This window comes from Cordyceps militaris, assembly GCF_000225605.1.
Source record: "Cordyceps militaris CM01 unplaced genomic scaffold CCM_S00004, whole genome shotgun sequence".
Taxonomy (NCBI): Eukaryota; Fungi; Ascomycota; class Sordariomycetes; order Hypocreales; family Cordycipitaceae; genus Cordyceps; species Cordyceps militaris.
The window spans coordinates 171,375-193,206 of NW_006271972.1; the positions used below are offsets into that span (position 1 = coordinate 171,375).

The following is a 21,832-nucleotide window of genomic DNA, read 5'->3' on the forward strand; positions in this document are numbered from 1 at the left end:
ATCCAGGGCGACGATGCGTCAAGACGTGTTAAAGACGTTGACGACCGTCACTGAGCCTCGCCGCGATGAAATGACCGAATCATCACTGACGCATAGTAGTATGCTGGGCAGTGCATAGCTTGGCGTTGACGAACTGATCATTCAGGGGTCTTGACAGTGGGAAGGAGAACCGAAGAGCGAGAAGACGGCGGGCTAAGAGTCAAAGACACTTCCTGGATTCTACTCAAATATGCCGCTCAAAACCCTGGCAATAGTCATGTTCATGGTGCTCAACAGATAAAATCGCCTCCGGGTAAGCCCACGACCTTGTTGAGTATCCATTTAACCTCATCAACAACCTCCTCCTGATCCGCCTCCGCGTCTACCGGCAGAACATCCATCTCATCCTGACCGGCCGCCTCATACACCTCCAGCTGACCATCCACCATCTGCGCTCCCATGTAATGACCCTTTCTGGCCTCCATCCTCTTCACCAACACATCCCTACCGGCCTGTAGATCCACGAACACGGCTCGTACCCCGTCTCGGCCCAGCGTCTCTCGAATGTGCGCACGATACGACGCCTTGAGCGCCGAGCAGCTCACGACGACCGCCGAGTAGTCAAGCTCACATACCGTCTCGCGCGCGTGTGAACAGACACGGCCGAGCCAACCCTTGCGGTCATTGTCTGAGAGTGCTGTGTGAGCGCGCATCATATCGACAGCGGCGCGCGTGTGGAGAGCATCGCCCTCGACAAAGGGCACGCCTAGCCAACTGGCGATGCTGGCACCGGCCGTCGTCTTGCCGCTTCCGCAGGGTCCCGCCATGAAAACGGCTGTCTTGACAGCCTTTTGCTCCTCGGCCTCTGAGCCCCAGCAGTTGTCGAGGAAATACCGGACAAACAGCTTCACAAAGCCGGGCTCGAGGACGGGAGCGTTTGCCAGTGCTGGCGCCAGCGACCTTGCCACATCTGTAGCAAAAGTCTTTGACGGCGCGGATTCACCTGTATCGTACTTTGAGGCAAAGAAGTCGACGAGCTTGATGGGCGGGTTCGCTTTGGGATCCGGGTTTGACGCGCGCAGTCGGGACACCCACTCCTTGGGCCCAACTTCATCGAACTGCAGACCAGCCAAGCGCAGCGCCGGAAGCAGGTCGTCGGTCCAGCTAAAGGTCTTGTGGTGCGTGATGTTGGCGAAATCACATTTCTTGTCTGACAGCGACATGTCCACTACCGCCTCGGCAACCGTGTCGACAGGCAGCCACGAAGGCGTCTCCGCAAGCCGTGGCAAGGCACCCACCGTCACGGCTGTCTGCATCATCATCGGCACGGCCTCCTGCGCGTTCCATACACCGTGCTTTGTGTCGCCGACAATCTGTCCGACCCGAAGCACCCTCGCTGGGATCCCTGCGGCGGCCGCGCGAGCGCAGACATGCTCGGCCACCGACTTGGACTGCGCATAGCCCATTCCCTGCGCCCACGCGAGATCCGGCAAAGACTCGGGCACGGGGCTCTGCGTCGCGCGGCTGCACGAGCTGACCGAGGAGCAAAAGTTCATAGAGGCCCTGGTGGGCGACGCCTTGACGAGCGCGAGCAGGTGGTTCACGCCGGCAATGTCGCCCTTTTCGAAACTGGAGAGGTGCATGTTGAAGTTGACGGACCAGGCGCAGTGGATGATGCAGCGGAGGTCTTGGGCGACGGCTTGGTAGTCTTGGGCAGAGAGGCCGAGTTTGGGATCTGACAGGTCGCAGGGAAGCGCGACAATCTTGTGTCGGGAGGTTAGGGAGAGGGAATGATAGAGGCAACGTTGGATGAGAGATTCCTTGACGCGGATGAGTGCCTGCGACTTGGTGGGTGCGCGGACAAGGCAGAAGATGGTAGTTATCTCGGGATTGGAAGCGAGCGTGGTAACGACGTGTGCTCCGAGTGAACCAGTGGCGCCAGTAACGACCTGGAAGCATTAGTTGGGTGCTTATTACGTGTAGACAGGCAAAGTGAAGCTTACAACTGAAGACGCTGGAGTCGCACCAATATCCCCATACTTGTCAATCAGCGCCTGCATCTCCGTCTCAACCGCCGTGGATGCCGCGTCCTCTCCCCTCCGCAGACTATCCAGGAATTTAGCCAGCTTGTCAATCGAAGGGTTCTCAAACACGACGTTCTGACCCAGCTTCCCGCCAAGTTCCACAGTTCTGAGGATCTCGCTGCGCAGCTGGATAGCTTGTAGCGAGTCGAGACCTAGCAGGAAGAAATCCGTGTCGTCCTCAAACTTGGTCTGGTCCGATGTGGTGCTTGACAGAAGCCCGTGGAGAAATTGTCGCATCTGGGCAAGCTCAAGCGTCTTCAGCTCCCCTGTGCCAACGTCTTGCGCGTCATAGGTCTCGTCAATCTCGGCTTTGAAGGCTTTGCAGAAGGCCTGGCGGATGATGCTGCCCTTGTCGGTCCGGGGGTACGAGCAATCCGTCGGCAGCAGCCGGACCATGTTCTTGGAAATGCGACCAAAGGAATCGACAGACTTGTTAGCTTGGTCAATCGTCGGCCAGACAGCCTCGAGGATTTCCTCGTTCGACTTGCCAGCAAGTCTGGGCGCAGGTACAACAAGCACACCGAGGTTGGGGCGTCCGGCGCCAAAGACGACAGCCTCGGCGACGTTGCGGTCGGATCGTATCTGGCCCTCCATCGCGACCGGGTTGAGCTTTTCACCATTAACAAGTACCAGTGTGTCGTCCAAGCGAGCAATGTACTTCCAGGCCTTGGTAATGGTCGGATGCGGCTCGAAGAGGTCCCTCGTCGCATAGGAGCCGTCAGGCCGGTTTGACTGGACCTTGGCGGGCCAACCGTCGCGGACGATGCATTCGAACAGGTTGTTTCCCTGTGGCACCCAGCGCAGGAAGGGCGACAGCTTCTCGCTCTCGCGGACGTAGTTCCAGTCTTTATCGCCGGGAGGACGGAAAGACGTCATGAGCTGACCGACCTCGGTACTGCGAGTGTTAGCTTTATATACATCTACACGTTTGCCGGGGAGACTGAATGACGTACGCTCCGTAGTGGCCGACGAGATTGACGCCATGGTTCACCAGCATGTTGCCCAGGTCGTCGGGGCACGCGGATCCGCCGTACATGACAATCTTGAGCATTTGCAGCAGCTGGATACCCTCTTCCGATTCAGAGAGCAGCTTAAGCGCGTAGGGCACGCCGTAGAATATCTCAAACGTGTACTTGCGCATGATGCGCACCAGGTAGTCCTGCGTCAGTGGCAGGTCGGCGTTGTAGAGGTAGATGGGCTTGAGGCACCAGATGGCGCGGAATAAGTTGCAAATGCCGTGGTTGTGGAAGAGGGGTAGGGTGATGAAGGCTTTCATCTCCATGCTTGTGGCGTAGTTGGCCAGGCACGCTTTCTGGGATTGGTAGATGGGCTTGGGGAGGCCAGTCGAGCCTGACGGTATTAGTTACTGGGACACAGCATCCTGAGGGGTGAACCTTCTTACCACTGGAGTGAATGATGAAAGCGATGTTGTCCTTTTCGACTTCGGGATTAAGATGGCTGTCTAGACGAGTATTTCCGTGGGCATCGATAGGAAACTCAAAGACATCACGCTTGGGAATCTCCATGACCTGCACAGCAGGCATGCTCCGCCGGACCTGTCCTGCCAGCTCGATATACCGAGCATCGGCAAGGATGGTCAGAGAGCCAGTGACGTTCAATATCGACTCAATAGCAGGTTGCGGTATCCGAGTCGACAGCAGCAGCGCCGAATGTCCGAGCTTGATAATGGCCAGTTTGGTGATGAGGTACTCTAGGTTGGAGGGCCCTAGCAAAGCCACGACGGCCGGTTTCTCATCTGACGAAGATCTAACGGGCAGGCGCGACTCAAAGTGCTTCGAAACGCGCCACGCAAAGACGTCGAGCTGCTGGATGGTGTAATCCACAAACTCGATACCGGAGGACGGGTATGAGACCACATGAGCGTCCGGGTGCATGCGTGCTCGCTGGCGGATAAGCCCATCGACCGTACGCAACGACAAGTTATCGTCGTCGTTGGCATCGGTCTCTGTGCTGATTATGGAGGATTGGGTGCGAGGGACGGGTTTGATGCCATTGGATGTCAAGCTGTCAGGCGCGCTGTGGAGGACGAGCGCGGCAGGCATCTTGGGCAATTGGTACGGGACTTGCGATATCTCCAAAAGATTCCCAACAGCCCGGGCAATAGTTTTTGGTAAATTGTAAGAAGATATAGTGTGTTAAGAAGATGTAGTGTGTTAAGAATACCAGGCTGTTATAAAGCCGACCACCAGGCGGAGTTTCCGGAGGCTGATGCCGTGGTCGGAGCGACGATCGGTGGTTGATCAGCCGGCGACCGGAAAACGAGACACGGAAGGAGTTACGGATTTGATGTGACGGAAATGGCGATGAACGCACTTTTTCGAGGTCACGGCATCTTGCGACCATGATTAAAGGAGTTGACGGGACGGGTCGGCGGAGACCGGGGCTTAAAGGTTGGGGCAGGATTCTTTTCCGGCCGCAAGCGTTCACTGTGCTTCCTAGCGGATAAGCATCAGGAGACCTAATCTTTTCAACGAAATTGTGCCACCAAATTCACCGGTTTGTAATGACGCAAGTAATCCGTCGGATATATATCCTTCCCGATACTGAATCGTAGAACCGGCGCGCCGTTGTTCCCCAGTTCTCCATTTCCCCAGAAACGCCACATCAACGAGTGATCAAGGTATTATCTTGGCAAGCCCTTTATGGAAATGGGATTTTCCAAGGTTACTTATAGAGTCCCATCTCCAGATGAACTGTTGTTTACCCCACGCTTCCCCGGACTTTTTATCTCACTAGTTACGACTGACTCCTCTGGAAGAAAAAGTTGCTGCACAACATGGCCAACTCCACGGCCGATAAGCCTGACATGATCATGATTGATGAATGCGAGAGAGTCGCGGGTGATGCTGAAAAGGGGCCCCAAATCCATGTCATTGACACCATTCGGGTGCTGGGCTTGAGTGACGAGGAAGCCGACTTTTACAACAGTGTGACGCCAGAGATGCGCCAAAAAATCATACGCAAGGTACGTCTTGAAGCCTATACAATAAAATATGTTTGGGGCCCCCTTCTAACCAACACAGGTTGATGTCCGCCTTGTGCCCATGCTAGCCATTCTTTACCTCATGTCCCATCTCGACCGCGCCAACATTGGCAACGCCAAGATCGAGGGCCTGACCACGGACCTCAAGCTCGGCAACCTGCAGTACAACATCATCCTGTCCCTCTTCTTCATCCCCTACATCCTCCTCGAGATCCCGAGCAACATCCTGCTCAAGCGCTTCCGCCGCCCCTCGTACTACATTGGCATGCTCGTCACCGTCTGGGGCGTCATCATGGCACTGCACGGCGTCGTGGACAACTTTGCCGGGCTGCTCGTCGTCCGCCTCCTGCTCGGCGTCTTCGAGGCCGGCTTCTACCCCGGTGCCGTCTACCTCTGCACGTTTTGGTACATGCCGCGGCAGCTGGCCACGCGCATCGCCTGCTTCTACAGCACGAGTGCGCTGTCGGGCGCGTTTTCGGGGCTGCTGGCCGCGGGCATCGCGCAGATGCACGGCGTGGGCGGCTACGAGGGCTGGCGCTGGATCTTCATCCTCGAAGGGCTCGCCACGGTCGTCCTCGGCGTCTGCTGCTTCTTTTTCCTCATCGACTCGCCGTCGTTGTCGGGCCGGTGGCTCGGCCCGGAGGAGATGCGCTTCCTCGAGCTGCAGCACTTCATCAAGCAAGGCGGTCGATTCAGCGACGAGGAAAGCGAAAGCAAGTTTAACTGGCATGACCTCAAAATGGTTGTCACCAACAGGCGCCTCTACTTGCAGGCGTACATCCTGCTGTGCATCTCGGCTTGTTCGTACGGCACCAAGTTTACCCTGCCTTCCATCGTCAAGGGCATGGGCTTCACCAAGACCACTGCGCAGCTCATGACTGCGCCAGCCTACGTCGCAGGTGCGGTCTCGGCCATCTTCTTCGCCCGGCTGTCCGATCATTTCAACTGGCGCATGCCCTTTGTGGTCATGCCTCTCGGCCTCATCACCATTGGCTACGCCGTCATCATGTCTTTCCAAGGAAACCTGACCGGTAGCCACGTCGGGCCCGGTTACTTTGCCCTTGTGCTGACCTGCATGGGCATATACCCCGTCCAGCCGGCCGGCAGCAGCTGGGCGGCCAACAACCTCGCGCCGTCTAACCGCCGTGCTATTGGCGTGGCGTTCAACATTTGCGTCGGCAATCTCGGTGGCATCGTGGGCAGCTACATGTACCTTGACCGCGAGGCACCGACCTACGAGACGGGGTTTGGCTTGTCGTTGGCCTTTGGTGCCAGTGGGATGCTCGTGGCCGTGCTTCTAGAGCTTAGCTACATCTGGGCCAACAAGCGTAGGGAGAGTCTCGATAACGAGCAAGTAAGGGCGCAATATTCAGAGGACGAGCTCATCAAGTTGGGAGACAAGAGTCCGCTCTTCAAGTACGTTCTGTAGGAAATAAATGAAAGTCGAGGAGAAAAATAGTGCACTTGAACATGATTTCCACGAATGGCTGAAATAACTGTAGGACTGACCCTGGACTACGCAGGTATCGGGCTCTTGGCTACGCCTTCTCACATACCCAGACACCAGAGTGTGCTGTTGTTCTTGATTTGTCTCACTCTATTAAACAGGAGGTGCGAAATGCAGTATACTGGAGGCGCGAAATGCCTGGCAACTACATATATTCACCGTCAGACGACGCGTTTTCCTTTGTATAGCCATGTTGTCTCAAACGTCACTCTTCGCAATGGGTCTACAAGTGACAAGTACCAAATTGTATTGATGACGCATTAATTATACATTATATGTATGTTGTCTCGTCATGCTACCCTCAACCCCGTCATTCCATCCTCACTCAAAGCTTGGGGACCTCGACACGGAAGGACTTGTCCGCGACATTACCTGCGGCAAGCTCGTCGTCGTTATAGGCGGGGTAGGCAATCAGGTTCTTGATGTGGTCACGGACGGAAAAGGTGGTGAAGCCGACGGCGAACTGACCCGACCAACCGCTAGTGATGGTATAGTCGCCGCATCGGGAGGGGCCGCCGTTGGAGCGCGAGGCGGGCTGGCCGTTGCCAGCGTTGACGACGTAAGTGCAAGCCGTGGGCTCCGTCAGCTGGTTGTTAATAGCAAAGCTCCAGGTGCACGACGAGTCTTGGCTATCGCAGTCACGGGACAGGTTCTGGATGATCCAGTCGGCCTCACGGGCCTCGAGGGGTGCGGCCGAGACGGTGGCAGCGACGGCCACGGCGAAGAGAGTCTTGGAGAACTGCATCTTGATGGGGGGTTTGCTGTTGGTGGATTGTTTTGTTGTTGATGGATGGTCTTGCTGTTGATGGACTGTCTTGCCGTTGATGGACTGTCCTGATGTAGAATGTATAGTGTTGATGGGGATTATGTGTTGATGATGGGGGCAAAGTGTATGAGATGAGAGGGTTGATTGTTTGTGATGCTGCAAGCTGCTTGATAAGAAATTGTATGATGAGAAGAATGCAAGAGTGTGTGAGGGGGAAAGGCTTGATTGCTTGGGATGCTGGATTTAAAAGGACTGTCATGTCGGGAGGTCGTGCCTTCTTATACTTGGGTCGGGTTGGAACCTACCTGCCCTTCCAAGGGACGTCAAGTCCAATATAGTGACGTTGCGGCTTTCGGGTCAAGCCTGCGCCTCAATTTAACGAGAATAGTATCCGGACCCTCAAATCAGCCGAAGCTGAGGTTCTTTGATCGACACCTTCGTATCCCGATCTTCCGAGGCAGGCTGGGGAAGGTGGACACCTGCAGTTGACTTGCTTCAACAACTGCAAAAGCATGGCGGCCCGATGCCGTACCCATCACCTAGAAAGGAACTCATAGACTCACTTCCTCTTCATCTTCGTGTCCTTCATTTGAAAGGGCCATCGGGTGTTTGCTTTTCTTTTTCTCCGGGGCTTCTCGAATCGTCAACTTGTTTCTGTGGCGGCCGGGTAAGGCTGCGGTTAGCGGAAACCTAACCATTTGTTGCTGCATCCACATGACGTAGCCCAATGGTGAGATTTCTTGGAGACTAAGAATAAGCAGTTCGTATTCTAAAGATAGTAGCGTAGATCGGGGTCTAAACAGGCTTGGCCCCCAGTGTTTTCTTGAGCTGTCGGTGACTGATATTTCCGCAAGGCAGAGATGCGGGCGGCCCCATCGGGCTCTGCTCGGTCAGCGGAAGCCGCACATATTGACAATGCATGCACGGTCCTTGAAATAGAGAAGAAGAAACTGTTGCCCCGGCATTACGAATAGTCAATGTTGCCGGATCCGCGGTTGCTGCTTCTTGGCGGATGGCCCGGTGCCACCGGCCGCTGACAGCATACACTTTGACTGCCTGTGGGTGTGCAATGCATCCAATATTGACAACCGACTCGTACAACGTCTTGGGGATCAATGCTCCGCCGAGGAATATCGCCCCGGATGTTGAAGAAGCCGCTCGAGCTACGACTTTGAACCGCTGTGGTCCGGTCACGTTCACATCTTCCTCAATGATCTGCACTGGCAACAGAGTGCATTGCTGGCTATCAGGCTGGGCATAAACTGGTCTTTACGACTTGCTGGCACCAGGCTGCGTCCCGATCCGCTTATACTTGCGCGGATCTTTCCTGCTCATCATCTGCTGGTCCCTCGTCCCCTTGCCACCCTCCCAGAAGCCCGTGCCCCTCTTCCCAACCACCCCGCGGCCGCAAAACCTGCACTCGTCCACCGCGTAGTGCTGCTCCCGGCTGCACCAGCCGCAAATCATGCGGTTGGCCCACTCGTTGGCGTGGTCCTCGGCCTCTTCGTGGCACCGGTCGCAGGCGTACACCTTGTGGCAGCACGAGAAGCGGAACCACCGGTACGACTTGCGGTAGTGCACGCACGCACCGCGGCGCGGCAGCGGCTCCCCCGCGTGCAGGCCGAGCTTCTCCGTCTTGCGCTTCGGGCCCGACGTGGGCGGCGGCAGCGTGCCGGGCGTGATGAAGAGGAACTTGACGTCGGGGAGTGCAAAGGTGAATTTGGCGTGGCACTCGCGGCACACGTTTGTCACCGTCTCGCCACGGACCGAGACGAGGCCGTGACCGGGCGTCGAGCAGCGCTCGCATGTCGGGATAAATGTACTCGGTAACATGTCGGCCACCTTGCACCCAGACAGGTCGATGAAGCCAGCCCGGGACGAATGCGCGTGGACGTATTGGGGATTGTACTTGGCAGAGAATGTAGTGGCACACTTTTTGCAGCTTCCGGCCTTTTCGGTACCCGGCTTGATTCCAGTCAAGTCGTTCAGCGTGCGGCAGCGGTCGCACTTGATGGTCAGGCTGAGGAGCGAGACCTGTAGAAGCTCGAGACCATGAAGCTCGATAGACGGGAAAGAAATCATGGTTCCATGCTCGGGCGCATCTAAGACGGAAATAGATAATCTCTCTTCATTTTTTTCTAGCTCGACGCCACCATCGTCCGAACTGCTGGTTCCCTCCTCTTCCTCTGAGCTCCCGCTGTCGTTTCCGATGCTCCACTCGAGGGGTCGTTGGATGTACTGGATATGACTCTTTTCAGTGTCAAATTCGCCAACAGGACCATGATCCTTTGCCGCCTCCGGCTCGTCCCCTAGCGGCTGGGGCATCTCAGCCTTGACCGCATTCAGCTGCGCCATCTTGGCCAGGAGGTGAAGGTTCTGTGCAAGGTAGTTGACATGGCCCATTAGGTTCATCTGTTTCTGGCCTGCCGCCCTCTGCACAAATAAATCCTCGACAGGCTCCGCGTCCTCGGCGTCGGCTTCGTTGAGCTGTACTCGGATATCCTGCAGCGGGTAGAGCAGGGGGACAATGAGGTGAATGTTGTTGACCGAGCGGAGACCTTCGGGCAAAGCCGCCCTCTTTTTCGGCTCCAAGGGCAGAGTAAACACAACGCCATCTGCAGAGCGCCGATATAGAGGGAGTCTCCCCATGCGCGCCTCGAGCTGGCGCACCTCTTGCGCTCGTCGTTCCTTGGCAACCGCAATTTCTTCCCGAGAGTGCTTCTTCTCTGGGACATAAGGTCTCGGTGTTGGAGGTTTGGAAACGGCGATTGGTTGTGCCGCTGACTTTGCCACGGCCGCGGGTTTTTGCGCATCCAACGGCACTTGCTGAAGATGCCTCGTATCCTTGAACGTGACCAGTTTGATGGTGTCGACCTTTTGCTCAGACAAGAAAATTTCCAGATTCTTGTCCAAAGCCTTGAGCAGTGATAGCAAAGTAGAACCTTTTCGGTCCTCCACAAGCTTATCCCAGCCCTTTTCAACGTTGATGCTGAAGCCTCTGGGAATATCCTTGTTGGTGACGCGCAGCAGCGGTCGCTTGGCGGGGTAGCCCTTGGGCACAAGCAGATCGCACTGCAACTGCGCCAGCTCAAAGGGAAAATCCGGGTCCGACGGGCTCATTCTAAACGCCAGAGATGTGCTGCCGTCTGGGTTGGTGGTTTCTTTGGGGGAGTAGCGCTTCCGGACCTGGCCGAGCTGGTAGCCGCGAGGATCTTCCAGCTGGGCCTTGGGCACCGGCTTGGCAACCACTCGGGAGCTCGCGGGCTCGGCGACGGCCTGTTGCCGAGTCGTCGGAGCGCCATTGTCTTTTTGATGTAGAGGCAGCATTGTCTGTTGATGCTGATTAATGGCGAGAGAAGTGTTGTTGAACAGGTTAGAGGTGGGTTGACAAAAAGCGGGTTGGAAAGAAAAGCCTAGCCCAAACGCCGTAACGAGTTGTTAGCCAAATGCAGTCACAGTGCAGAAACAAAAACCTGAAAGAAACTGAATGGCAGTGGGAGGAAAAACTTGGGAGTGAAGATGTGTTCTGTTCCCAGAGTTTATCTTGAATTCTTGTACATACTGCCAGAAGCTGAAATTTGGAGCTCTGGCTGTGACTCAGTCAAACGGTACATCGGGACAGGTGGATACAGTGGGTTGTGGGCGAGGGTTGAAGGTACTGCCAGGGCCAAAAAGCTGTGACTGAGTCACTGATTTTTGCACGATGTATGGCTCACAGCCAGAGGCCGTTTTTTAGTCAAAGAGGCACCTACTTGTAGCCTCTGACTGGCTGAAATATGAAAGTTACGTCGATTATGTCGAGTTATACCTGATTTAGAGAACTGAGTCACAGTTTCGTAACTCAGCATCTGGGCATAGCTACCTATGTAGGTAGGCTACGGGCCTCCGGTTGAGATATTATCTTCCATATTTTTTTATCTTTTTTTCTTACTATTGATTAACTTTCTAATTTTGTTTATTTTCTGGTCTCTCTTATCTTTTCAAAAATAAAAAACACCTTCCTCTTTACTAATAAGCTCATTAATAGAGGGTACGATACTTATCTGCCTTTTGGTATGTACCTAGGTACACTTTAACGTGGTGGCACAGCCACCCACTATCTTAGCACAGGATCAACCACAGTATTACATACGTGTGTGCAAGTCAGTGCTCAGTAATAGGTACTGAAATTATAAGCAAGGCCTGCGGCGGCTGTAGAAAAGGCGACGGCACGATTCTTGTAAACATTGTTGCCATGTTCTTGTATCAGGTACAGAGCATATGCATGTATCAGATAATCAGTATTATATACATACATATCAACTCGACTCCGAGGTCCCTCCAAATTACTTATTATTCAGTAGCGCACTTAACCGTTTGCCTGCCTCCGTGTCCCCACAAGACCTATCACGGCAAGCAAGGCGAGCTTCGCTTCCCTTACACACCACAGCCCATGACCAACAACAACAGAATAGAAGAGCTTAAGAGGCTCTCGCGGGCTGCAGCTCTACGAGCCGAGGAGGAAAAGCGGCAAACTGACGAGGCAAACCGGCAAGCTGACGAGGCAAACCGGCAAGCTGACGAGGCAAACCGGCAAGCTGACGAGGCAAACCGGCAAGCTGACGAGGCAAAGCGGCGGGCTGATGAATTGATGGACCAAACTAGGCCGACAAATTTGCAGGAATACATTGATGCTTGTCACCACCTCGTCTTTTCCCAACTGGCATTCGAAACCGACAAATCACTCACGTCAAAAGGCACCGTCACCGACCCGACCAACAAGTACTGCCCTACGAGCCTCAAGCCATGGCCTGACCTTGTCGAAGACCAGAGGATAATATATGACAAGCTTCAAAGTGCTATCCTGGCCATTGCACCCTCTTTTGAAACTCGGATTTTCTTGTCCACACTAGGCGAGAGGGTCTCGAAGCATCGTATCGCAAACGAAAGATTTCTCCAACGTTTTCTTCAAAGTGCTGTCGAGTATCCCGTCGAGATGATTCTCAAACGACTGACAGAGGTGGAACAAGTCAGGAGTATGTACGATATGGGCGATGGTGTCGTATTTCAATACCACCTTCTCGCGTCGAGCGACAACTCACGAGAAGTTTCTGAGGCCGAGAGTCAGTCAGCCCCGCGAACTCCTCACTTGGACCCAGTATCCGACCAGTCCCGGCCCAACCAGACTTATATGTATCGCTCCGATGGGGATCCTACGGCAATGCCCAACATGGTCTACGTCTGCGAAAATACAGCACCGCACAAGCTTACAGCGGCGCACCTACGTGCTGGCTTACAACCAATGAATATCCACAGAGACGTTGTCAATCGCACAACAATCCCGACGGATGCCGATCCAAACGAGCACTTTCAGTACGATGCCGAGAGACTAACCGCCGCTGCCCTCACTCACGTCTATCATTTTATGATTCATATCGGCCTTGAGTATGGCCTGCTGACGACGGGCGAGGCAACAGTCTTCCTCAAGGTGGACTGGAGCGCGCCTAGCACCCTCTACTACCACCTGGTCGAGTTCAACTCCGAGGTTGCTGCCCATCCGGACAGCTTCCACTTTCGCACGGCCGTCGGACAGCTCCTGACCTTTACGCTGTTGGCTCTTGGGCGGCCGGGCGCGCGCCGTGTCCACGGCCAAGACGAGCGCGACATGGTCAAGGCTGATCTAAAGACTTGGGACCAATGATTTCGAGACGACGCTGCGCTTTATTCCACAAGAAGCGCGATACGCGCCGCGCGACTCGCCTTGCAAGCCAACGACATACAATGAGCTTTCCACTGGTGTGAATGTGATTCCGTCGTCTGACTAGTGTGCTTGCAGTTCCGAATTCCGAACGCTTTGCGCCTGGCAAATTTGAAATAATGGTTCAGCGTTCATCAAAGAAGCAAGAGCACCCAAAAGGAATTTGTAGCATCAAATCAGATAGTAGCTAAGCATGGAAGTTCAAGATGGATATCCCGTAATGTGAGTGCTTAAAAGTGGAATGATGTCTGTAGTCAACACCAGTTTAAAACGGTGCCGCTGCCGCTTATTGTGGCGCCATTGGTGATTGATTCGGCGAGATGGCTTGTGACACCATGGGGGCCGGCAATACCGGACGAACAGCCATATAAAATATCGTGGATATTATAATTAAAAAAAGTTAGCAACAAAAAAAATGCTTTCTTCAAAAAGCTGTAATATTTTCACTAATACTACGCCACGGTACTTGCCGCAAGCAACAATACCACGCAGACGAAGCAACACGAACCTGTCGAGCTCAGGTGAGCATAGACGTGGCCGTCTACGTGTACGATTTTCAGCCCAATATGAAGAGACCAAGTCCAGAACTGGCAAAAAGACCAAACTTCCATACAGCCCTAGTGACTGTCCAACTGCCACGTCAAGCGTCAGGTTGGCCCGCGGGCTTGGTGCGGAGCCGCGCCGTGATCACGGCCACCGATGTAGTGGCCACCGGGGTCCGGCCCTTGCATGGTCATGGCATCACAACCCTCTTTGCCTTTTGTCTTGGCCGGTAACTAGAGGGCGTGTTTTATTTCACAAACTAGAAAAGAAAAAGAAAAAAATTGGCCAACGCCAACGTTTCCCGCTCCCTCGTGCGTTTTGCGTCCGAATGATGAGGGGGGGGGGGGGGGGCGTGGTTTGTGTGTGGCCCAAGAATCGAAGCTCAAGGCCGCCCATCGGGTCGCCAGCGGCAAGCCCCCCCCTCCAAGGCAAAAATAGCCTCGCAGGTGGCTTGGTGTTCGATGGAGGTCTAGTATCCCGCCCGCGTTTTGTTGACGCCGTCATGACAAGTTTTTGCGGCGCAGGCACGGATGTTCCTGTAAAAGCAGCGCTCGGCTCTGAGCGGCCAAACGACGTGTTTGGCCGTCCGAGCCACACGGCAGGAATTCTCAGCGCCCGAATGCGTAGCTCGGTGCTAAAAACAGCCGTGACCTGGAAAAACGCAGAGCAAAAAAAAAAAACATTAACAAGAAAAAAAGCCTCCGAGGAGGGCGAGGGGGGGCATGCCAGCTCAGCAAATGGAAGGCAGATGACCTGCGATTATATGCAGGCGCGAATAAGCGTGGTCTCTTGCTCGCACACCGCCCCCTCCGCCCGTGTTCCCCTGCATCTAGTATTTTTTTACAAAAATAAAAAAAATATCAAAGATTAATGGTTCAATTGTTAAATATTTACTAGATTATTTATTTTCTTTTCAAGTATTTCTCTAGGTGTTGTTTTCTCCCTACATCGCCTGATGGCCCCCGATGTTGTCTAAGACATGCGGCGGCCGGGAAGTCGCCCGGCCAAGGCTCACCGACAGCGAGGACGATGATGGCTGAGTGTAGTCTTCTCAAACTTCATCGAGAAATCAAGAGAACCCGGACCAAGGAAGGCGAGGGGCAGGGACTCTTATCGTCCAACCTTTATTTTCGCATAGACCACAGTGCCTGCGGGCAAATCGTCGCAGCAAACCGCCGGATGTGCGCGTCAACACGAATAAGCGGTGAAATTATGCCAGCAACGTGTACACCAATGGATGGGGGCGGCGTCGCAACGTCTCCCTCTGCCCCAAATTGTGTTTTGTGCGTCCGTGGCTTCTGCCTTTGTTCCCTAGGCCACGGCACGCACACATTGCCCGCGTCTTGGCTGTACTGTAGCGCTTCTACCGGCTGCGTATAAGCGGCAGACGATGGCACATTATTCCAAGGAAAGAAAGTAGACCTTGCTAGCTACATAAAATATGAAATCTGTTAATCTCCAGGCTGTCTGGTAGCTGAAGGGGGAAGGACAGCGCCTCCCTGGTTCGGCCAACGCAGACACGTTGACGATACTCTAGGTGCCGGTTGGCTTGGTGAGTTGCCCGAGAAACCTCGTTTTTTCAGCGAGGTCTGCCCGAGATAGCCCTGCACACGCTCCTTCTTACATCTCTTCCCCTGTCCAGGTTGCAGGCCCCCGAGCGGCCTTGTTATTTCAACCCCGCGACCAACCAGCGAAAGCCCCAAGAGGCCTGTTGGATAGATTTCTCAGAATTATTTGTAAAATTTAAAGTTTGATAAGTCCCCGCAGGCGCCGTTTGCCCTTTTCAGACATTTTCCCCGGCTTTAAACAGCCATAAATAATAATAATAATCTGGTAGCTGAAGATGATCCTAATCATGTTTCATCTGAAACGCTCAGCAACAACAACAGGGGTCCAGCTCACCATCGCCTATACACTATAATAACATGAATGAAAACGCACCAAACTAGCTTATTTACTTTGTCAAAGGGGGATCAACCTCAGCTATTGATATGCAATTTATTTGAACGTTTTCTATAGGAAAGTGTTGGTTCCTAATTGACAAATGCGAGCATCAGCGTCAGGTTCCAGCAGCAAAGACGACCAATACAACAACCGAGCAGCCGAAAGTAGCAAATTTAATCTACGCGTTTCCATATAAGGTAGGGCCGTTTCAGTGGATATAATTTAAAATGATAAGAATCAAGAAGATAACAGTATCGCACTGACAGGTTATTTTGTCTCCATAACCAGCTTTCCTAAATAGGAAAACGACATCTCAGCCCCGCGCGGCTACCCCGGCCAACCCAGCGTACATCTCGCATCGGAGCGTATTTTCGTGGCCTTTGACTGGAAGAACTCTGACGCGGCCTGTTTTGAAAGCCGAGCTGATGCTTGGAATATTTCATTCCGGCGCAGGTGTTGCGTCAGATCTGGGCCTCGTTGGAATCCGACTGGTACGAGCCGTCTATATAAGTTGCCGCCATCGCAGTGGCATTTCCTCGAGGTGTGTATAGCTCCAACAAGACTTTCTAATATCAAGTCCTGGTCATTATTAATACATTACGAAAAGATAAACATGGCCAGCAACAATGACTCTATTTGGGTGTACAACCCCTCCTTTCCTCTGGCGGTCGTCGGATGCGTCATCTACAGTCTCTTATTCGTCGCCACCACTTACACCACCTGGGTCAAGCACCGCGCCTGGTTCTTCTCTGCCGTCGTCGTCGGCGCCGCGGTGGAAGTGGCGGGCTACGCCTGCCGCGTCTACTCGGCCAAGAACCAAGCGGTCCTCGTGAGTCAACCCTCAAAAAGAAAACCCCCGCACCGGCAGCATGGAGATAGTACAGCAACCCCCTAACAGGACCAAATTTCTCTCCAGATCCCGTACATATTGACGCTCACCTTGACCGTCCTCGCCCCCGTCTTCATCGCCGCCGGCAACTACCAGCTCATCAGCCGCCTCATCCTGTGCGTCCTCGCGCCGGCGCGCCACCGCATCCTCGGCATCCCCGGCCGGCTGCTCACGCCCATCTTCGTCAGCTTGGACATTGCCTCGTTTGTCGTGCAGGGCAACGGGTCGGCCGTGGCCAGCGCGGGCAGCTGGACAGGGCCCCGGGAGAAGATTGGGCGGTACATGCTGATTGGCGGCTTGCTGCTGCAGCTGCTCGCCTTTGGGCTGTTTCTCGCCGTGCTCGGTCGCTTCCACTTCTTGGCGCGCCGGCTTGCGGTGCCCGACGCGCCGGCCGGCTGGCGCAAGGTCGTCTGTGCCGTCTACATTTCGAGTATTGCTATCATGGTAAAGAAACCCCGATTTTTTTCCCTTTTGCTGCGACAAAGCGCGAGACTGATGACTTTTTTTTTCTGCTAGATTCGCTGCGTCTATCGCGTCTGTGAGTTTACGGAGGGGATGCAGGGCTACGCTTTCCGCAACGAGTGGCTGTTTTGGGTGTTTGAGGCGTTGCCAATGGCCGTGGCCATCGGAGCCTTTTGCGTTTGGCACCCGTCGCAACATCTGCCACGCAGCGCGCTGCTCTCCAAAAAGGCCGGAGCAAGGAAACAACTCGGCACCGAAATGGCGACAAGCACGTCCACCTCACACGAGCGCATGGTGTAAGCGCTCCTAGAAGTGTCATGGAGCTCGCTAGTCTCGTAGCCAAAAGATGCAATGTCATGGATCCGATAGAAATACTATTCTCACAGCTGCGAATTCGAAATGGCTAAAAATACAATTGCTCCTTCTAAGTGTCCAGGACCAATTCCCGCAGCGTTTCCCCAACCAGCTTCACTGTGTCGCCCCCGCTGTCAAGCAACCTCATTTCTCCATCGTCGATGCAGCGCCGAGTAAACGTAACGGGCCACAGACCATATGGTTTGTATTCCATGGGAAGTTTTTCTTGTATTCGCTGAGTCCATGTCAAGAGCATCATCTTGATGTAGTCGTAGACGTTTTGCGGCACCAAGGCCGGCGCCGCATGCCGTCGTTCTTGCAAGATGGTTGTGCCCATCACATAGTCGAGCACAATCATGTGCATAATGAGAAGGCGCCCGATGTAATTTGAGTCGTCGATAAAAGCAGGAAATTGCTCGGCGTCGATATCGCACAGTACGTCATAGATGCGTGTATGCTCATAGTATGCTAAGAGTCGAGTCAGAACTTGGCGCGGGTTGTCAGGAGACGCAACACGTATTTACCATTCACAGGGCTGTGTAGCGCTTGGGTAGCAATGCTTCGCATGATGGACAAGTATTGCAATTCTTCGATGATGCGACACAGCGGGCCGAGATTTTCAAGACTCGCCATGAACCCTCTGATTGCCTCCTCGTCAAAGTGCGGGATCGGCCTGTCGAGGGGTACCACTTCTGTCAGCCGACGCAGATATAATTCCTTCTCGAATGTTCTGAATCGCGATGATGAGAACTGCCCCATAGCATGAGTACCTATGAGGTTACCTAAGAGAGGGTCAGCCAGTGATAAGATTTAACCCCGGTGTTAGAAGACAGCGTACAGCCACGGATCATTGTCAAAAAGTCGTTGAGCCCGTCTCTCATCTGAGTGGCCTGGAACGTCAAGACGAGAGCAGTCGCAAAAGCAGCATCGGCATGCTCTCTTGATTGGCCAGCAGTCGAGATGAACCTTTTGAATCCTTCCAAGGCAGTGATGCGATGTCTTAGGGCCGCCTGTGTATAAGAGTTTGGGCTAATGATGGAGAGGTGCGATGCGCCGAGGCCGAGCATTGCGTGAAGCAAAAAGTCGTGCTGGAGTCTCCAATTAGACGCGGTTCATTTTCAGGCCATGACCACACGAATGCCTCTTGCGTACCTGATGGGCCATCTGCGCGACCTCGCGCCAGATCTCCCAGCCGTCCAACGGCAGCGACGGGTAGGCGGAAAAGATAAAGTGCTGAAAGAAGCGCATATCATCCAGCGAGAACCACGACGGGTCGCAGCTGAGCGTCTTGGCCGGCGTCTGGCTGATGACGAGGGCCTTGAGCGGCTCCTCGCGCCGGGCCCTCACCTGCAGCTTGTTCTCAAAGTACAGGCAGTCGTAGCCGAGGCGGCGGCACGCGCCGCAGGCCGGCGTGACCTCGTCGCACTTGACCTTGCGCTTCTTGCAGTTGGCGCAGCCGCCGCGGGACTTTGTGTGCCCTTTGCGCGGAATCGGGCGGCGCTTGGCCCGGGTCGTCGTCACACTGTCGGAGCAGCCCGATGACGACGACGCCGGCGTCTCTGGCGGCGTTGCCGAGTCGGACATGTCTGTATTGGCGGAGTCGGACATGATCTAGCTTGCGCGCGAGGCGGCCCTAACAATGGACTAATAAACTGCAACTAGTGAAGACGGCGGCTGAAACGTGTCCAGATGCTTCGTGGCATCAGTCGTGCTCCAATGTAGTGGCCAGCAACGTTGGGTGAGGATGCGCGCTGGTTGGAGTCGCTACAATGGCTCAGCGGAGGATTCTTGACAAAAGACTTGAATGTATGTAGGATGGGATGATGATCAACCTTTCTAGAAGAAAAACAGCTACCCCTCGTCGGCCGTGTCGACGCAAAGTGGGCAGCGGAGCGGCTGTGAGTGGTGCAAGGATTCCGCCGGCGCGCCTTCATGGGCCACCCACCCCAAGCAAAGCCCTTGGGGATGACGCAGCCTTATGAAACATGACCGTTGAGCAAGCAGGCCTTCTCCGGAAATGGCATCAATTTCAGCCTGCTCACAAGAAAAGCAGCAACGTGGATCTATGCAGGGGATTTAGGGCTTTCCGCTCAGACGATATTCGTAATGGTCCAGGGGCGGATCGTTGATTGCCCCACGAAATAGGCCGAAGGGCTGCACGCGAGCCCGCATAGGTTCCATCGAGTTTGCACAGCCTCACAGGAACCGGTCGGTTTCGCGCGAGGACTTGTCATTGATGGATAGGTAGACAAAAATAACTCTAGTCCACTATTTACTTGTTTCGTGGTATATTTCCGTCTAATCTTCTTTTGTAATCTCCCTTCATACCTCTTTTTTTACCATTCATTGTCGTCCGAGCCTGCGATAATAACATTGTTTACCTTGAGCACCATGCGACACAGCTGTGTGGCTAGCTGCAGCTGCTGCTTCTTGCCAATCAAAGGATCAATCACAAAAGCCTCCTTCATGTTGTTGCTCCCGCGGCCCATACAGTCCACACCAAGCTTGCCGCGGCTTTCAGGACCAGCCTTGACCTGCTGACTCTTGATTTCTGCCAGTGTCGAGATAGGGTTGAGACCGCTGTTCTGGGCCAGGGCCATGGGGATCGCATCGAGGGCCTCGGAGAATGCCCGCATTGCGTATTGCTCCAAACCGGCCGTCTTGGCAGCGGCATCCTCAACGGCGATAGAGCAAGCAATTTCGGCAGCACCACCGCCATACACAACGCGGTTATCTTTGACCAGGTTGCGTACAACGCAAAGAGCGTCGTGCAGCGATCGCTTAGCCTCATCGATGAGCTTGAAATCGGTTAGCGTTGTGATTGCTCATATTTGGCCTCTAGCATGTTCAACGTACCATCTTGTTGCTTCCACGCACGAATACAGTGACAGCTCTTGTGTTGGCGCATTCTTCGATGACCAGCATCTTCTCCCGCGTCGTGCCAAAAGTCATCTCCCGAACAATACCCGCGTAGCCCAGCTTCTGGGCCGTGAGGTCCGCGAATCGCGGAACGATACGTCCGTTCGTGGCAATAGCAATAAGCTCGATCTCGGGGCCTCCTACCCAGCGGACAGCGGGAAGCTTGTTCTGTAGAAGCAAGTGGTTGGCCTCGTCATCGAAGCCCCACTGGCAAATGACGAGATTGGCGCCGGTATCTTTTATTTGGTCAATCATCTCAATGAATTTCTCCTTCTCGTAGTTTTGTAGCTTCTTGAATTCCTCAACGCTCGTGATGTCGAGATGGTGCTTCGTCTTGGGCTTCGGGGGCTCGAATGCGCAGGTAAGGATGGCAATCTTGGCATCCTTGACTTCGTCGGGCATCTGGGGGTGAGAAAAGTCCTTGTCGATGATGACTCCCTTTACGAGAATAGAGTCCTCGAGAGAACCACCGACCTTACCATCAACCTTGATCAACTCAAAGTCGACATCCTTGCGCTCCAGGTCGGCGACCGATAAAACAGCATCGACAGCAATATTGGCAAATTGATCATGAGCCTTGGATACGATCTTGCTGCCCAGACTGGTGTGGGCAACCTTGACTAGGTTGGCAGTGTCGTCTTTTGTGAACTCAATCTTATCCGAGATGTTGTCAAGCTCGGCAACCGCAATGTCGCAGGCTTGGTCGTAGCCATCGGCGATTCGGATAGGGTGGATGCCCTTGTCAATGAGATCGGCAGCCTGCTCCAGCAAAGCGCCAGCCAGAACAACTACACCGGTGGTGCCATCGCCAATTTCATCATCCTGCGACTTGGAAAGCTCCACGAGCAACTTGGCTACGTGGTTGCTAATCTCCATTTGTTGCATAATCGTGGCGCCGTCGTTCGTGATCGTAATGTCGCCATCGGAAGAAATGATGATCTTGTCGAGACCTCGGGGTCCAAGAGAGGTCTTGACGATGTTGGCCACGGTTCGTGCGGCGAGGATGTGGGATTTGACTGCCTCGTTACCGTACTGACGCCTCTTCCTCCCCTGGCTGCGAACAAGTCAGTATGCATCATCAATTTGCGTGACGTTGCCAGGAACCTACTCTCTGACTACAATGAAAGGACGGCCCTGTTCGTCCTTGATCATCGTGGCTAGGTTGAAGGTTAGTATCACCGTCAGTCGCGCAAATGGCGGTGGTGGCTCTCACCATTGTTCATATCCAGATCTGTGGGAGTTAGCTTCAGGGCACTTCTTGTGCATGTTGTGGGCAAACTCACTTAACGACATTTTGGCGGCGAATCGTCTTTGCGACGATGCTATCTGGTAGAATAGGGTTGGTAGTCTTAGAAACAGCCAAAATCTGTACCACGGGTCGGCAGGTGAGAATAGCTCCAAGCTGTTCCACGCGAATCCGTAATTTTCGACTCATTGGGGGGCACTTGCTAGCCTGCAGCATACTAAGCGGGACACGGCGAAATGAAAATTCCGCTAAATTGCCCGCACAACCCCTCGTCGTGTGCCACTGCCACTGCCTCTAGGTAGCGGGATGCTTTTCAGTGGCGTGTGCCCCGCGCCAGTGGCGGGACACCAGGTTCTGCCCCTCCAAAATCAAGCTTTGCGAAACCGCAAACTTTATCA

At 54.2% G+C, this 21,832-nt stretch overlaps 7 protein-coding genes across 7 annotated transcripts; 3 read left to right on the top strand and 4 right to left on the bottom strand.

Moving 5' to 3' along the window:
• Positions 1–269: 269 nt before the first annotated feature.
• CCM_05078 (NRPS-like enzyme) lies at positions 270–4,126 on the bottom strand (the record flags this gene model as incomplete). Its single annotated transcript, XM_006670224.1, has 4 exons — positions 270–1,928; positions 1,983–2,958; positions 3,017–3,413; positions 3,466–4,126. The coding sequence occupies 4 exons, from the start codon at positions 4,124–4,126 to the stop codon at positions 270–272; spliced, it is 3,693 nt and encodes a 1,230-aa protein (XP_006670287.1).
• A 734-nt stretch (positions 4,127–4,860) lies between these two features.
• Positions 4,861–6,496, top strand: CCM_05079 (MFS transporter, putative; the record flags this gene model as incomplete). The annotated part of the gene is made up of 2 exons (XM_006670225.1): positions 4,861–5,049; positions 5,108–6,496. 2 exons carry the CDS (start codon positions 4,861–4,863, stop codon positions 6,494–6,496), a joined length of 1,578 nt encoding a protein of 525 aa, XP_006670288.1.
• Positions 6,497–8,609: 2,113 nt separating this feature from the next.
• Positions 8,610–10,667, bottom strand: CCM_05080 (CHY zinc finger domain protein; the record flags this gene model as incomplete). The annotated part of the gene is made up of 1 exon (XM_006670226.1): positions 8,610–10,667. The coding sequence occupies one exon, from the start codon at positions 10,665–10,667 to the stop codon at positions 8,610–8,612; it is 2,058 nt and encodes a 685-aa protein (XP_006670289.1).
• A 1,105-nt stretch (positions 10,668–11,772) lies between these two features.
• On the top strand, positions 11,773–13,020 carry CCM_05081 (uncharacterized protein; the record flags this gene model as incomplete). Its single annotated transcript, XM_006670227.1, has 1 exon — positions 11,773–13,020. The coding sequence occupies one exon, from the start codon at positions 11,773–11,775 to the stop codon at positions 13,018–13,020; it is 1,248 nt and encodes a 415-aa protein (XP_006670290.1).
• Positions 13,021–16,177: 3,157 nt separating this feature from the next.
• On the top strand, positions 16,178–17,215 carry CCM_05082 (RTA1 domain protein; the record flags this gene model as incomplete). Its single annotated transcript, XM_006670228.1, has 3 exons — positions 16,178–16,393; positions 16,463–16,897; positions 16,970–17,215. The coding sequence occupies 3 exons, from the start codon at positions 16,178–16,180 to the stop codon at positions 17,213–17,215; spliced, it is 897 nt and encodes a 298-aa protein (XP_006670291.1).
• Positions 17,216–17,339: 124 nt separating this feature from the next.
• Positions 17,340–18,877, bottom strand: CCM_05083 (C6 transcription factor; the record flags this gene model as incomplete). The annotated part of the gene is made up of 4 exons (XM_006670229.1): positions 17,340–17,737; positions 17,794–18,051; positions 18,108–18,357; positions 18,422–18,877. The coding sequence occupies 4 exons, from the start codon at positions 18,875–18,877 to the stop codon at positions 17,340–17,342; spliced, it is 1,362 nt and encodes a 453-aa protein (XP_006670292.1).
• Positions 18,878–19,605: 728 nt separating this feature from the next.
• CCM_05084 (T-complex protein 1 subunit epsilon) lies at positions 19,606–21,481 on the bottom strand (the record flags this gene model as incomplete). Its single annotated transcript, XM_006670230.1, has 4 exons — positions 19,606–20,067; positions 20,126–21,242; positions 21,297–21,345; positions 21,472–21,481. 4 exons carry the CDS (start codon positions 21,479–21,481, stop codon positions 19,606–19,608), a joined length of 1,638 nt encoding a protein of 545 aa, XP_006670293.1.
• Positions 21,482–21,832: the final 351 nt, after the last annotated feature.